General features: G+C 36.6%; 1 protein-coding gene across 1 annotated transcript; it reads right to left on the reverse strand.

The window, feature by feature from the left end:
* Positions 1–70: 70 nt before the first annotated feature.
* On the reverse strand, positions 71–13,368 carry LOC136255487 (NACHT, LRR and PYD domains-containing protein 13-like). The gene is made up of 3 exons (XM_066048273.1): positions 13,284–13,368; positions 4,800–5,066; positions 71–4,685 (listed from the first exon to the last, which is right to left on the reverse strand). Exons 1-3 carry the CDS (start codon positions 13,324–13,326, stop codon positions 196–198), a joined length of 4,800 nt encoding a protein of 1,599 aa, XP_065904345.1. The 5' UTR covers positions 13,327–13,368; the 3' UTR covers positions 71–195.
* Between the last annotated feature and the right edge of the window lie 4,393 nt (positions 13,369–17,761).

Raw genomic sequence — 17,761 nt, forward strand, 5'->3', positions numbered from 1 at the left:
AAAAGCTTTAACAACCAAACAAACCAAACAAACTTGACATACTACGTGTAACTGTTTGTATATGGCTATATGCTGGAAGTTCGTCATCATCATAATAATAATAATAATACAATAATTATACAAAGTTTTTAAAAAATCTTGATTGAATAAAAAAAAGTGATTTATGTTGCAATTCTGTTGTTTAATGCTCTGATTTTAGTTCAGTATTGTGTGAAGGTTGATTACTTGCAATGGTGACGATTTATTTGTGAGAGCTTTTACTATTTCAGTAGTTTCTGCTGACCTAAGCTTGTTGTATGAAACATTTAATTGTCCACAAGTACTGGAATCATCATTTGCAGTGATACTATGAAAAACGATTAGTTTTTGTAGTACACTATTGCTGCTGATGGCATCTGCTAGCTCGAATGCTTCCTCCCAAATCAAGCTATCATTTGTCATATGAAGCGTTTGTAGAGACAAACTTTCCTTGACTGCATTTGCAATGGGTAATATGTTGAAGGTGTTGTAAGAAACATCTAGTTCTGTCAGTAAAGTATCTTTGATTAAAGTAGCAATGGTATCGCCAAGAGAATTATGGGAAACACGCAATTTACTAGTTTTGCAGTGTTGTATTAAACCAATTAGTGAATCAATACAGGAAGGTGTGAGACCATTTTGACTAAGATCAATACTTTTGATACAGATGTTGCAGTGGTTTTGAGAAGCACTTTCAAGTAATGCTTTGTAAACTGTGACACAACCTTCATCTGTGAAATGGCAGCCAGATAGGTCAAGTTTCTCCCAGTGTATAAATTGTATTTCCATGATATTTGAGAAGACAAGTATGTCCAGTGGCAAGAAGCACTGATTTCTAAAATCTACTACATTTGACGAACAGAGTTTCTGTATGCTTGCAGGATCATCTCGTACAACCTTCAACTTCCCGATAGCCTGATCACTTATCAAATTATAGTTGTTATATTTGAGCTGTTTCATGGTACCAGTTGTGATGGCAAAGAATGCAACTTTGTAAACATTGCTCTTTCGTATTGTGCAATTGGATACATCAAGCACTTCAAGGGTTGTGTTAGTAGCTAAACTGTTGACTAATGCGTTTGTCCCTTCCAAATCAATGGAATTCTGCCTGAAGTGAAGCACTTTTAATGATGTGTTGCCACTAAGAGATTGGAATAAACTGACTATATTTTGCATTTGAAGATTATTATTTGACAAATCTAATTCTTCCAGCCTAGCGTCACTGACTAATGTAGCAGCACCAACTCCAAGGAAATTGCATGAAAGATACAGTTTAGTTGTTCTAAAGTGTTTTGCTAGGCACAACAGAGAGCAAATGGATGATGCAGTTAGACCATTATTGCTAAGATCAATAGACTCAATATTTGCTCTGCATGCATCGCTACCTAGCATACAAGTAAGCATTTTACATAAAATCTTGCACTCAGCATCACCAAAACTGCTACCAGACAAATCAAGCATTTTCCAATATTCATTGCACAAAGTGATGGTAGAACACAAAACCTGTATGTCCTTGGGAAGAAAAGCTTTGTGACTAAAGTTTATCACATCAGGAAAACCCAGTTGGTCATCAAAGTCAGCTTGCTGTAACGGAACAAGTTCAGGAATTAATTGTTCTGTTAGTAAATTGTAATTGTCACTTTGAAGAGTTTTCAAAGATCCAGAAGTACATGCTATTGCAAACACAACTTGGTAAAGGTAATCTTTGCTCATAATACACCCCGATATGTTGATAGTTTCCAATGTAGTAGTAATGGATAAGATATCAGCCAACTTTTTCACCATTCGTACATTTTTGTCTATGTACGGAGCAGTATCTCCAGTTATTTCCAACATATTATATGATATATCTAATTCGAATAGTTTAGTGCTAGTAATCAGAACAGCTATGGAGCTGTCAATAAAATTATGAGAAATGTTAAGCTTAGTGGTGTTACAAAGTTGTACCAAACTAGCAAGTGACTTAATGCAAGAACAAGTAAGGTAGTTGCAACTAAGGTCAATAGCCTCTATCAATACATCGTGCTGTTCTGTTGATTCTAAAGCCGCAAGTAGAAGCTTACATTCAGCATCGCCAAAGTTACTGTCATGTAAGTCAAGCCTTTTCCATTGCATGTTGTGAAAAGAAGTTATGACCTGCACAAGAACATGAATATCTTTTGGAAGAAAACTTTTAGCAGTAAGGCTAATTGTACCATCAAAGAATGGATCATTAAAAGATCCAGGTGTTGTTAACTCTGGTACAACTTGATCACTTAACAAATGATAACGACCAATTGTTAACTGTCTGAGTGAAGGATGACCTATTGCACCATTGTAAATCGTAAAAAGACTTTGCCTTTTGAATTCACTGTTGGTCAAGCGAAGAGTCTGCAAGTTTCGATTAAACTTCAGCCAACAAGAAACTGATTCTGCATCACGAGCAGAAGCAATCACACCATTTAAACAAAACTTCTTCAATGACTTATTGTGTTTAATTTTTTCAAAACCAAATGAAAGATTAAGCACTTTGCTATTAGAGATATCAATGCACTCTAAAGTGCTATTGACAGCCAAAGCATTAGCTAAATGATCAGCAGCTTCAGATGAAATGTTGCACTCTTTCAAATATAAAGTTCGAAGAGAATCATTGTGTTCAAGAGCATTAAAGATAGCAGTTGCATTGGCAGCGTTTAGAGTATTATAAGAGGCATCAAGTTCTATTAGTGTAGTGTGGCTAATTAGAGTATCAATTTCCTCATCAATAGAGTTATGGGAAACACAAAGTCTAGTTGTATGGCACTGTTGTGTCAAGCCAGACACCACTTCAACAGCTGCTGACGTAAGATGATTGTAACTAAGATCAATTGAGTTGATATGCGCTTTGCAGTGTCCATCTGATGAGCTCAGAGCTTCATACAATACTGCCATCTCATCATTTCCTATATTGCAATTACAAAGGCTTATATTTGACCACCATTTGTTACATCTCGCTAAAGTGCAGCCAAATATGTTCAGATCTCTTCGTAGTAAGCATGTATAGCTGAAATCAATGACATCAGTTTCAAGAATTCCTCCTATTTGATTAATAAGTGATTCATTATTGCTTTCCTGGCAAACTTGAAGCAAGTAAAAACACTTGATTTTATCTTCTGTGAATTGTTTTGCAATGCTGGATGGTCCAAACAGCCTACTGAACAGCAAATATTTACGATTTGACAAGTAATGCTTAAAAGCTAAGCAATTTCCTTCATTTAAGCCAACATACATTATCCAGGCATTGAAGTAGTTTTCATTCCAAAATGTGCTTTTAAGTAATGCAACTTGGCAACCGCTGTTTAGTGATGAAATATAAAATGCAGCCAAAAATTCTTGAATTGAATAATGCAGAAAGTTTAAAGATGTTTCATGTTTATTATTTGAAAAACTGAAATGCTGTACTGCTTGCAACAAGCCAAATCCATTTAATGCACCAGGAATTTCATCGACATTTGGGCAGGCATTTTTAAGATCATTGTAACTAAAAATTATTTTGTTTTCTTCCAAAGACATGTATGCTAACTTTGACAAATGCCATATAACCTTTCTGTTAGGTTTTGGTAATGATTTTATATCATAAGTGACCCAGCTTTCCGATATCATCTTAGCTTTTTTTAGATGGTGAAATATTGTGAAAAAAGTGAAGTTTCTATGCAAGTCAGTTTGATTTTCAGGCAACTGATAATCTTCTTTGAATAGACAAAGTAGTATGGCCATGTTAAGGGGGATATAACACAAGCTATCAATAGCCTTATGCTCCTGCAAGTAATTGAGAAGCCTAGGCACTTGGTCAGGGACATCCTGTAATGCATATTGGATATAGCTATTCCTCTCAGAATCTGTAAAGCCAAGTATGTCAACCCTACAGCTAACTTTTCCATGTAAGGATGCTGATGCAAATGGACGAGAAGTTATCACAACACAACAGTTAGGCAAAATTTTGTGAAGGATAACATTTGTTATGAAAGAATCTCCTTTACGTGATTTAGGGAATTCATCATACCCATCTAAAATTATTACTACATCACTGCCACCATTTTGCACTAGATATCTAGCACATGCATCTGAGATTTCAGCAGTTGACCCGTCATTGTGATAAACATACTGAATTAGCTCTTTAATGGAATTGATTTGCTGAACTGCAGGGTCTCGAAGTGGAAGATAAAATAGAAGTAGCTTTCCTTTTAGTAATCTACCAGTAGCCCACTGATATGCAATTTCAACTGACAAAATAGTTTTACCAATACCAGGAGCACCTTCAAAAAGAATCGTGTGAGGAAATCCATCAGTGATGTTGGACACCTCAATTGGTTCAAATATGTCAGAAATATCCTTAGTGGTGTTAGTGTTTTCAAACCTGTACAAATTATTTGCTCCTGAGGAAGTCCGTCTCCTCCCTCCATCAAGTTCTTCTTCAATATCACTAGATGATATCTTGCTTCTCTTTATGATTTGATCTATATTGCCTTGCCTCGTTTCTTTTGCGACTTCCAGTACTTCTTTCCTAGTGCGCATGCCCTTGTAGTGTATAAATGCCAACGTAATATAACACTTTGGCTGAAAGGGTGACCAATCATATTCAGATGCTGTAGATCTCATGTGTTTGTACAGACCACAGAGATGGCCTTTCAAATGTTGTATCTTCAATTCTATAAGGAGAAAAGCCATAGTAACTGTTATAAAAGTACACAACCACAAACTTAATTGGAACTAATTAAAATTACATGTAACAATTAGATGTTCATTTTAATGACCTAACTTACTGTAATTAGGAAGAACATGTTCTTCAGGACAAACAGCAGGAGAATCAATAGCAGTAAAAATCTTTCCCCATGAGGCATGTGTGTCAAGCTCAAGCCACTTGATAAACATTTCATTGCAGCACACTTTAGGCATTGTAGACTGGCCATATTCAATGGCCTGTATCTCTCCAACAGGAACACCAATAAGTAAACCAATTTCTTTCCAGTGAACAGCATAATCTGGAGTTACAAATTCTACCAAATCTTTCAGATCAGGTCTTGTTAACACTGTCATAAACACATTCACATTATTAACAATGTCAATTTTCATGCATATGTGTAACCATGCATAGTAAGATTTTAACAGTGTGTAGCTACATGTAATCTTAGTATTCATTATAACTATATTGATCAGCTTGTATTAAGGGAAGTGGTATCACTCAAGTTTGATAAAACAGTAGACAAACAGAAAACTTATATATTCACATCTCTCAAGGCTTCTGGCATAAGTGGCCATACACAACAGCACATTTATTCTATATCATATTTCAAGATGGTCAGCACAATACATGAAATCATCACCGGGGAGGATAAAAACATAAATATAATAGAAGATCTGTTGTACCTAGTTAACTACTCCACACAAATATATATGACTGTACAGTACACATGTACATGTTCAGTGAAAACCACTAGAAATAATTTTCTTCAAATCTATTACTGTACTTAACATTGTAAACATTCCTTGCTATTAATAAACTGTCACTTTAGTACCCACCCATCACCCCACCCTTATTATACATTGTAAACTTTTATGTTAACGCTTAAGTTTGGTCATACAATTAAGAGCAGCCAATAGTGAATTTTAAACACGCGTAATGAATGTGCACTGTTGGCCTAGTATTATATCGGTAAACCTCTATTGCTGAATGGTATTCCTGGATTACAGACTTCCTATAGTTGTTTGCTGATTAATAGTATCATATGTGAATACAAAAGCCTTGAAGCACAAGGCAGCATAGAACTAGACATAGTCAAGCATATAACAAGTTAAAGTATCGTATTACAATAATAATGGCACATTCACCATAGAACATTACTTCCCACATGCATATCAAGTCTCATCAACAATCACCTACACATGACATGTAAGGCATGTATGCATGATTTATTACACTATGAATTCCCACTATATGGGCCATGCCACTAATAAATCTTCAGTCTATATCACCACCTGGCACTATGTGGTAAAGCACTTGTATATCCAGGGAATTATAGGAGTATTGAGATCATTTCTTTATATGTACATGATAGAAGGGAATGCTTTACAGGAAGATCCTATATAAACAAAGATAACTATTATGGTGTTGTATTCACAGGTTATGAAGCTCTATACTAGCTGTGTGAAAATATCAGTATCACTTGTTGCAATTAGAAATTGATACACATATGTACAGTGCAGTACAATCTAACCACTAGAACACACACACAAACATGTACTAGGAGCCCATAAGTGCCGCAAGGCGCCTTGCGACACTTATGGGCTCCTGCATGTACCAAGGCCTTCAAATAAAAGACACTGGCATGGATGTTATACCCTGACTCTTTCCTTCTACTTTGTAGTAGATTAACAGTTGCAAAAGAACACCTCTGTACAACATTAAATTGTCTCAAAATTTGTTCTTCGTTCTTTGTAAGTGTAAGAGTAAAAAAGAGAAGTAAGCCACCCTTACTTGAATTGATTAAATTACATTTTCAGTTAAATTTCCCTACCCATCAGGACCATCTCCACATTTTTACAATATGTTAATGGTAGTGGCAAGCTATTAACTTGAAACATCACCACCGTTCATGTATGCAGCATGCACGGTGATGTCACTTTCAAAGTACATGAGTGTTGAAACGATGTGAGTGTGCAAGTAAGATAGTGTGTTTACCACACACGCTATGTAGTATACCTGTATTATCAATGACTTAGTGGCAAAATCACTCTAAACTTTGCACTGAGATGGTAAGGATCTAACATTTATTCAAAATGGCTGATGGTACACTACTGGCACAACATATTATTCCACATCACATTTTTGCCATCACTTATATGTACCAGTTTATCCTTCCTATTAATATCAACTTGCTTAAAAGCTAATACTCAATGACATTTATTGCAAGTACAAAAGAAACACTAAAAAAGTGCAAGTGTTTTTTTTTTTTTTTTAAATGGTATAAGTACACAATGAGAAAGAATGGTACATTCATGCACAGTGGAAAAGTAAGTCATACAGTACCTGCCCTATACGTGCAGAACTTTATTGCCCTGTATACACTCTATAAGTATAATTACTTAACTTCAGTGACAAAAAGTTAAGCATGAAAAAATGTGCTGAGGTGTTTAGTAGGTATATATAAAGTGGTTGTAGTAATATGGGTGCATGCAAGCTAGTGATAGTGACATTCCTTACATTACATGTATTTTAAGCAAGTTTATAACCTACTCAACTAAGTGATATCTGCCCTCCTGCTCTATATCCTATGTGTACTACAGTAGAGAGTTGCACAGTGAAACCAACAGCTAACATAGGAGAGGTATTATTAACTCTTGGGGACACAGTAAAACATGTGGTATTATGAAAAAGGAAGGTACACAATGACAGATAAAGGTATCATAAAAAGGTTCACAATAAATGCCCAATGATAAGCTTTACAATCAGATAACTTATAACAGGGGAAAAAATGTAACAAAAAGATTCTGAAAAAAGAAAAAAAGTGCACAAAAGGTCGATTAAACAAACAAACAAAAAAAATTGAACCTATGCGGATTTCAACCCACACACAGCATTGGGATTATGAAGCACGTAATTTGACCACTAAACCAACTGCACATACCGGCATGCAGTCATCTAAATAGTGTTTATAAACCCATAGGCCAGTTGAATGGCATATAGGTGTTTACTTGCAGCCATGCATGTGGTTTATACAAAGAATTTCACTGAGCTTTGGCTCGACACTCCCATCTTCATGGTGCTATAGAGACTGAATGAAAGCATGTAGCAATTTGTAACAACAAACTTGGAGTTGCTAGATATTGTGCACTTAATTTTGTGGAAGTATCATGTCGATACATGTTTAGGTTGTTGAGTTAGCTGCATTACAAGGAATGAATGCAGACAGACAAACAGCATTTCAGCTTTATATAATATAGATAGTTGTTAAAAGTAATACTTTTATATCTCAGATCAAAGGAGCTGCCTGGACTACATACCTTGCCCAGGCTACATCTGAGCAGCGATTATATAGACATTAAGGCCAACACCGATTATGGGGATCAATTAATAATCATGTGATTAGTATGCATGAATCGGATTTAGCCATGAAAACCACTCGAACAGAAAGCATTGTGTTATTTTCACTATCCTACAAGTTGAAATAATGTTTAATGCACTACAAACAATATGTGACTCACTGAGCGAAAACCAAACTAATTTGCAATGTTCTGTTTTTGAGATACATTGCAATGAAATACATTGATTAAAAAATGCACGCTACAAAAAATAATTTTACACACAATTTATTTGCTTCATTAAACACACTAATTGCTTTGAAGATTAAACACTCAAATTCTATACCATCAGATTCACCTCTTCATGGAGAATAGGAATATCTTCATTTCATTTTTGCACCATGAAGCAAACATGAGTTACGTGTGTTTGTTACATTGCAGTAAAAATCAGATTATTTATCATTGCCTTGGACAGCCTTCTTGCATAAAAATAAAAGCATGGATGGACATTGACCAAGCACTATACCTTACATGGATTCCCCTATTCATGGTGAACACAATACAACAAGCTCCAACTTCATAGCCTGTATATATTTATGATCAATTAAATGAGCATTTGTATTTATTTTTAGTATAGTCACTGTACGAATTGATTGTTACATTCTTTCTGTATGTTACAACAACAAAGAAGCCATAATATGAAGTTTAAGAAAATGGAAACTAGTCAGGTTTTTGCTCAGTAGATCATGTTTAATTATAATTGTACAAGCAAAGATAAAACGGTACCATGTACTTTGAATCAAAATTTATGTAAAGATAAATAAACTTGCAAACAGTGTTGAAATAGTGCTGACCTATTGACCTAGATTAGACACAGGTGTGACCCGCATTAAGAGACGTGCACCAAGAGCTACATTTTGGGTGATCCAAACAAGTAGCTATACACATAATAATATAATCTAAGCTATATGGTAACTAGTTTATAATCAACTGGTGGGTGTGATTCCACGCGAGCTTATAGACAGCAAAGCACAATAGGCATGGCTTTATGCACACACCTTCTGATAAATTATCATGTCTCCATGCCTACAGACAGTATCACACATTCTTGATAAGTGGGCGTGGCTCACAAAAGAAGCTGGTTTGCTGGAAGACTATAGACTATATATGGTGCATTACTTCTACATCGTAAACTAATCACACATGTATGATCCATATATTCTACAAAGCAGGTCAGACCTGGGTGATCTGGACAAAATGTGACCTGGTTAACCTGACCTGGTTTCAACCCTGTGCCAAACGTATAGCGGTTGTATAGACAAGATATACTGTCATTGTGATTGTAGGCCTTGTGGTGCTCACTGGCTTCTTTTAAAAATCATTTATCTTCAGTTTATTTAATAATTAGCAACCAGCTGAGTGGCTGGCATAATAGTTGAGCAAAAATAGAACTTACAATTTTTAATCCCTAGCTCATTATCATGGTACTGTGCTACAAAATAAACATATTATATGGCTATAAGTAGTTACAGAGCCATATTTTTATGTGACCATGCAGGTGGGTTTATCGTTGCCTGTAGACACAATAGCATTTTCTAGCTAAGCCACTAGCTACTTGTCAAAGTAATGCTGTTTGTTGGTATCTGTATCTGCATTTTTCAACCATTACTGCATAGCTACAGTACATTAGTCCAAATAATAAATGAAATTTTATAAACTTCACAACATTTATACGTTTTATGCTTGCTAGATAGCATAACTCATCGGTTATCGACCACTACCTATTATCGACCAGGATACCACACCTATTATCGACCAGTCAGTATACCAATAAATACGCAATTATACGGGAAGGTTATCTAGAGACCAACTTTGAGACCTTTGTTGCTGTCTGGTCTCGCGTAATCCAATGCCTAAACGGAAGCGAACATCTGCCGCTAAGAAAGGATGGAAGACAAGAAATAAAATATCGGAAGTACAGCATCTTGGCGCTGTTAAACGCCGCAAACTGTGGGACCCTGAATCTATGAGATGGGGGTGAATAAGGCTGCAGAACAATTTGACGTGCCACGAACTACACTAAAGGACAGAATTTCTGGACGAGTGAAGCATGGAGCGAAGCCTGGTCCACCAGGCTTCCTAACACCAGAGGAAGACCAAGAATTGGTTGATTTCCTAGTAGAGTGCTGCAAAATGGGGAATGGAAAAACAAAGAGGGAAGTAATAGACTGTGTGAAGAGGTTGATGGAGAAGAAAAGAGCAAAAGAGGGTTTGCAAATGATAAAATTTAATGGAGAAGGATGGTGGTATAAATTTATGAAAAGACATTCCGAATTGTCCCTACGAACCTCAGATCCACTATCACATTGCAGGTTCAATGTGGTAAGCCAGTCAGCGCTAGACCACTATTTTGTATTGCTAAGGAATACCTTGGAGGTGAATGGCTTGATGGATAAACCCAGTTACATTTATAATATGGATGAGTCGGGCATGCCACTTGACCATAAGCAGCTGAAACGTGTTGCACTTAAAGGGATCAAAAAAGTTCATGGACCATCTTCGGGGAACAAGGCACAAATAACAATCTTAGCCTGTGCTAATGCTGTAGGCACTATGATACCACCAATGGTGATTTTTAAGGGAGAACGCTTGAACTATGAATGGACTAGAGGTGAGGTACCAGATACAAAATACGCAATGTCACCCCAAGGGTGGACAGACCACGAGCTGTTTTTTGAGTGGCTGAGTAAACAGTTCACAAAAAGTATTCCACCTTCTCAACCTGTGTTGTTACTGTTAGATGGCCATTCCTCCCATTTTACTTTGTAGGCTATAAAGTTTGCAGCTGAAAATGAAATTATTCTTTTTTGCTTGCCACCCCATACCACTCATGTCGCTCAGCCTCTTGATGTGAACTTTTTTGGCCCTTTAAAAAAGCATTGGTCTAGAGTTTGTCATGAGTACATGGCCGACAACCCTGGTAAAGTGGTCACCAGATTTCAGTTCTCATCACTTTTCAACAAGGCTTGGTTTTTGTCTATACAACCACATATAATTGTATCCGGATTTCGAAAGGTGGGTGTTTATCCATTCAATTCCACTGCCATCAAGCCATATGATAATTCTTCAATATCTAATAAGATACCAGAAGCAACACCAGTAATGATGCCAGCAGTGACACAGCCCAATGAACGTTCAAGTGTTTCACAAGATGGGTTTAGTGAACACAATCTAGAAGAAAGTGGTCCGGGACTATCACCTGTTTCATATAGTGAGGAGCAAATTGAATTGTTTCAAAGAAGGTATGATAATGGCTACAACATTTATGACGATCAAATGTATTGTCATGGCTACAGCAACAACATCCAGATGACCTTCCAGAGAATTTGTCATCGAGCACCACCATAGAGACACAGGTAAATGAGGAGCAAGTTGAACCACTGAACTGTAATACTAGTACCGAAGATGACAGTACAGTAGACAAGGAAAATGCAGTGCCATCACCAGAACAGCCTACGTACAGTCTTTCAGCTAGTCTATAGCAAATACCAGAGTGTTTGTGTCAGAGCTTCGGGAAATTTTGGGTGAAAGAAGAGTAGTATCGAAAGCATCCACCAAATCTAAATCAACTGCTAGAGTGCTCACAAGTGCTGAGTCTTTAGCACTTCTAATTGAAAAGGAAAAGAAGAAAAAGGAAGAAGAGGAACAGAAAGCAAAGAGAAAAGAGGAGCGAGATAGAAAACGACAAGAGAAAGAAAAAGAAAAGTTGAATCAAGAAGAAAGAAGGATGAAGAGAGAGCAAAGCAAAGAGGACAGAAACACAAGAGGTCTGCAAACAAGACACAGAAGGCACCAGTGGTAGCTGAGCTATCTTCTGACTCAGAAGTAGAAGACGAAGATCAATATGGTGTACAAGACAAAGAAATTTCTAGTAATGAATGTGCCGTATGCTTTGGGTTATACCAGGATGATTTGTCAAGTGCTGGGAAGCTGATGAGGGAGTGGGTTGAGTGTACTAATGAACGGTGCAAGAAGTGGATGCACAGCCAGTGCTTACAAGTTAACAATGACTTGTATATATGTGGAATCTGTAAATATAAATTTAGCTAATTTGTGAGTGCATAACTTTTGAACTATAGGTTCAAATGGATTCATTTTTTAGGTGTAGACCCTTCTCGTAATAGTGGTTATAGACTGTTTGCATAGTTGTATTGCTTCATGAAATTCATAGCGATCTATTACCAGTTTCTTGGAAAAAGTCGATAATAGCTAATTGGAATATACACGTAAGTTGATAATAGATAGAGACGGTCGATAATAGATGAACGTACGCCCTTAGCTATAATCACCACTGTATTTGCGTAGTTTTAATTGTGGGAATGATATTTAGCAGATGTATTAGGCGTTACTTTATCTAGTTGTGTTGAAATTTTCACTATTCTACGACGTTGTATGGCTGATTTATGACGCGAGAAACGTTAACTGGTCGATAACCGGTGAGTTACGCTACCTATGATTGCCTATTCTGAAAAAAAAGAATATGGGTCATATAACAGCTGACTAGTTCAGAGTTGGTCAGTCGTGCTGCAGTAGCACAATGAGCACACTAGCTATATAATCTTATAAAAGCTAGCCACTAAGGTTGTATAAACAACTTATTTGCACAGATCTAGAGCCGGTCTGAGCCGGCTAAAACAATTATTCCAGCAATCGCTCTCGCAATCACTGCAGGTTACACAAGCAACTTGACAATAAGCTTATATGGCCATGCAGACGGTATAGGTGCATGTGTACAATTCATATCAAGCATCTACAGCCGGTGACACGGCGTGACGAGAACATTTTAGTAGTCTGGCCATGCAAGACTAGGTCATAATAATAATGACTCGCAGAGATGGCTATCTAGTACAAGACTAACCGGCACAAGCACAATATGCGCATTCAAAAGTGACTTTAAGTTTTAGCCATCATTTCTGATCACCAAACGACTCAGCCTGCCCAACTGACTGAGGCTTCCAAACTTATATTAATAAAAATTAGTTATTAGAGTAGTGATAGTACAACGTATATAATTATACCAATTACTCGAACTATCCATAGTGTCTTATACAGTGTTGGCACTGAGTCAAATACCATGCCAGTTCAGTGACAGTAGACGCGCCCGAGAGCCGAGCGCCTACTGAGCTAGCTATAGATTATAATATTACAATCGTTATAGATATACTTACATTGTGATCGAAATACCTCCAAACTCATACCACCAGTTGCCATGTTACATTTTTTTCGGACGACTGATAAAAACTACTGTGTTGGTAGGATTGTGGGTATATCATACAATAATTTTGTGGGTTTGATCACGTGATATGATGATACCAAAAACAACCAGGAACGCATATGTGACTGGATTTGCGAAAAGAGGTCTTCCACACACATCCAATTGGAAGACCATAACTCCATGTTCAAGAAATATAGCCGTAGTATAATTAACCTGAACTGAACTTGGTCCATGCAATTTAATGCTGTGTTGGTGCTCACTATTTATCTACTTACCTCTGAAATTATGGGTTATCAAAGTTGGTAAATTGGATGTGTATGGAAGACCGTACCCCTTTACATAAATCCGGTTACATATATAGTCACTCCAGATTTTATTTTTATTAGCAAGCCCCTGAAGTGGTAAAACACTAACTGAACAACAGAATGCAAAATATTTACCAATCTATAGTGTTAGCAAGCTAATGATGCTAGCTAGATTGTTCCATAATCAAGTAGCTATCATTTTATTTATCTATTTATTATTTATTTATTTATTGATACTGGGCAGGCTCATATGCCCAGGAAATAAGAAGTATACAGAATATTACTTAGTATAGTGATTACTCCACTTATCAATGTTTTGGCCCACTAGTATGAACACAGGCAGAACCATTGAGGGATAGATAGGGATTTGAACATATAAAAGTCCTAATCTCCACTACCTGTGGACATTTTCCATGTCAAATCTCCATGCATTTATCCCCAGTGAAAGACCAAGAGGACAGTAAGTATACGACTGTTTGTAAGTTAGCTGTCAACAAGTCAAAATTATCAATTTCAATTAACATTGCATGTTTCATTCATTTATCATTCTTGAGTCTGTTGATCATGATATGCAGAAGTAAACAAACTATGTTAAATACAGTGTAGTCAGGGAAGGATGGTTCTGTCTGGTAGCTATTCCTTTTGAGGGGAAATATAGTAATGTGGAAAGTTAAGTAACACTGAGAAGTAGCTATGAAATGTAGCAGAAGTATATCTCCCATAATGATTAAGTACCCATCTTGCAGGTATACATTGAACCTTTTCTATGTAGTTGTAAATGTTGGATGTCTCCAACATCATGTGGGCATCTCAGACATATACAGCTGCTGCATATTCCATAAAAGGGTGTACCATTGACCATTGTAAGGTATGCTGCAGCTGTTACAGATTATACGTTAATATTTGTGGCTTTACTTGTAGTTGCAGTGATCATGATAATTAACTTCAAGATAAAACTATCACAGGAGGATTAAATTTACAAGGATGATTGATCTGGTTGATGCCAGGCTAGCAAGTGAGGGTAAATATAATTATTATTATTTGAAGATGTTAATATACACTTGTGTACTGCAACATACATTAACTCAGCCATTTATAGTAGCTAATGAAATTCAATAAACCAGCAATGTGACTGTAAAAAATTTAGATGTGTAGTAGGTAACTAACTATAGTAACTATCTCCCCCATAATGTACTATAATCTTCCCCTAAAGTAGAATCAACAATAAATCACATTACGACTATCATAGATCATATTTCAGATTGTTAGTACTGCCAGGTACTGAACACTACAAGCTCATGCATGTGTATAACATGTGGGAACATTGATCCACACAGTGCAAACAATTTGATTGTATGTGATACTTTCCCACTTTACACAGGCAGATTAGCAGTGTATAGACTTTAAAATGGTCAATAACTTAATAATACTGAGAAAAGATCTTATGTAGAAAAGAGACCTCACCAGGTTCAATTTTAGTATGTGGACTACTACCGTACGCAAGGAAATTTTGACACCAAAAAATTTGACGAATTCAGACTTCAGCAGGTTTGACGAATAAAATGTTGACAAAAATCAAGAAATTGTAGGCAAAACCTGTACTTTTAAGGGCGCTTATAAACATTTGACGAATTTAAATTTTACGAATTAAACCGATTCGTCAAATTTTCCTTGCGTACGGTAGTTGGAGGTGGAGGACATTTTCACAGCAATATCATCTCATTTCAATTACCATGCATGGAACCATGCATACATGAAAATCATGCATTATTTCAGGTAACTCACTCTGGTACTGGTGTGGTTTGCTGGCTTCTTGCAAATTTGGATGCACAACCAAAACTACCGCCATGGTCTAACTAGATCTTTGCTGGAAGTATTAGCTGCACATGTATATATTATGGTACATGCAACATACAATTCATATTGTGTGTAAGCACATATCATTGTTGCAAATAATAATAGCATTACCCTACTCTTTCTGCATTTTTACTTAGCTAACTCACTACCCAGCTATAAGGACAACCTACCAACTCTACATTTCCTGGAAAAGACTAACTGTCACATGATATCTGTTCAACAGCTTTATGGTATAGCTACCTCATACAGATATTATTACCATTATGTAAGTAGCTGTTAAGTGCAAAACCACTGAAAACATAAAGTTGTATAGCTAAACAGGAAATCTAATTTGAATACAGACTAGCAGATAGCTGATTGCATATCCATGCAGCAATTCGGACATATAGCCAACTATTTTCCAAGTATATACTCTGCTGAGCAGACAAAACAGAACAAAAATTTAAGTGTTGAAAGTGGCTATGAAGTGCATGTGTGTGTTAACCGTGTGAATAAAATGACCTCAAGATCCAATCCTGTGATATTCTATTTTTCAAAAAAGCTTTTTGGCTTGCCAAAACTGCCTTTTTTTCACATTGTTTCAATACAATGTCAGTTCAATCTTACAGTAGCCATATTTTCCAAAACTTTCCTGAGGGAGAATGCCCCCAGACTCCTTAGCCACATGGGCATGCCATATAGCTATGCATGCCAAATTTACTCCACACACTGGTGAGCCAACCTCCCTCCTCCATTGACACTTACCACACAAGCCTTCTCTTCACTATAACTGTTTGGACATTTGAGTCTGAACCATGAGAGATACCCATCTCTCTCCTTCCTGTTTCTTTAAGGTGCTTGTAGCCACTTGCTCTGCTCTTTATATGAAAGTTAATATTACAACTAATAAAGAATGATATAACTTTTTTCCGTTTCTCACCACCTTAAATTCCTTAAAGTTCAAGGTAAACTTAGCCATATGCTAACATAATGGTTATTACCACCAACTGATTTCAAATGATTATTTTGTAGCCACCACCTTGTAAAGATAATTACCATCTCCTGAAATTTCTCAAAATTTTGGGAAATTTAGACACTTTGATAATGTGGTGGTACACACCTTCACCCATATGTGAGACACAGTACAGTCTCTTGCAATACACTAGCTAGTCCTGGAAGACATGTAGCTAGTCTTGTGTTCACTCAAACTCATTATTATAGCACCTGATTATTGCACAGGTGGCTCAAAATGTATTTCATTGGATAGGCATGACAATGTGTATGTAGCAGTCAAAGGTTTAACTTTTGTACACTGTGAGACATTAAAGTCAAGTGGTACCACATAGCCAGAAATTTTTGAGGGACAAAACTTTTGCGAATTTTGCGAGTAATGATAGCTTCCTGAAATATAATAGTGAAATGTTTAAGGTTATACACATAGCTTTTACCTTAAAAATTTTTTCTTGAATTAAAAAACGTAAAAATCGTATTTGACACAGTTTTGCAAAAGTTTAATCCCTTGAAAATTTCCCACTATAAAGTAGAGCACAGGCCTGCCTGTAACTAAAATTGTAAAATGTGCTTGGTTATGTCCAATTACTGTTTCCTTAAGCATAAAATTTTACTTACATTGCTCCAATCTACCCAGCTATTAAATGGGAGCACATCAATAAGTACCTGGGTTGGAAAGTAAATACCAAATGTCCATGTCTCCCATAATAGGTGAGGTGTCCATGTGGGACTATGAGTGCCCACCCATACCTTCATCTAAGACATGGTAAAACCTCCTGTGAGTTATATACCAGCTAGTTTTACCCCAGGAGGATTCTCCTGCGTTGACTCACAGCACCTGAGTAGCCACACAGGTGTCCCAGCGCTGATTCACTGGGTAGTGAAGGCCTTGATTATTTTCAGGGATGTAGAACAGTAGAGCGGTGCAGCACCACTCTACTGTGCAATTTTGTTGATGTGGTATAAAAGGAATGTATGTAATTATTTCGATTGGTACAATATTTTACAGTTTACTGCTCTACTTTACTTCACTGGGGAGAATTCTGTTCTTTTTTGTTTAACTTTGTGTGTACACCTGCATGTCCATGTGTATTTCTTTCCTCAGGCAACTGCTAAAGGAAAGCAGCAGTTATGGAGTATTTATTACAAGATAGAAAAGTGAACTACTGTGTAGTAGATTTTTATGAGGCAGGAAATTTTGCTTCTTGAGAAACTTTTATGCATTTATAATATGCAAACAATGTCATTAAACCACTTTCAAATGATTGAACTGCAAATT

The sequence above is a fragment of the Dysidea avara genome, chromosome 5 (genome assembly GCF_963678975.1).
Source record: "Dysidea avara chromosome 5, odDysAvar1.4, whole genome shotgun sequence".
NCBI classification, from domain to species: Eukaryota; Metazoa; Porifera; class Demospongiae; order Dictyoceratida; family Dysideidae; genus Dysidea; species Dysidea avara.

Bases quoted from the DNA above. Each gene is read 5' to 3' on its own strand.
- LOC136255487 (XM_066048273.1), bottom strand. From the start codon at position 13,326: ATGGCAACTGGTGGTATGAGTTTGGAGGTATTTCGATCACAAT. The intron at 5,067-13,283 runs GTAAGTATATCT...TGTTTATGACAG, and splicing joins GGAGGTATTTCGATCACAAT to TGTTAACAAGACCTGATCTG. The intron at 4,686-4,799 runs GTAAGTTAGGTC...TTCTCCTTATAG, and splicing joins ACATGTTCTTCCTAATTACA to AATTGAAGATACAACATTTG.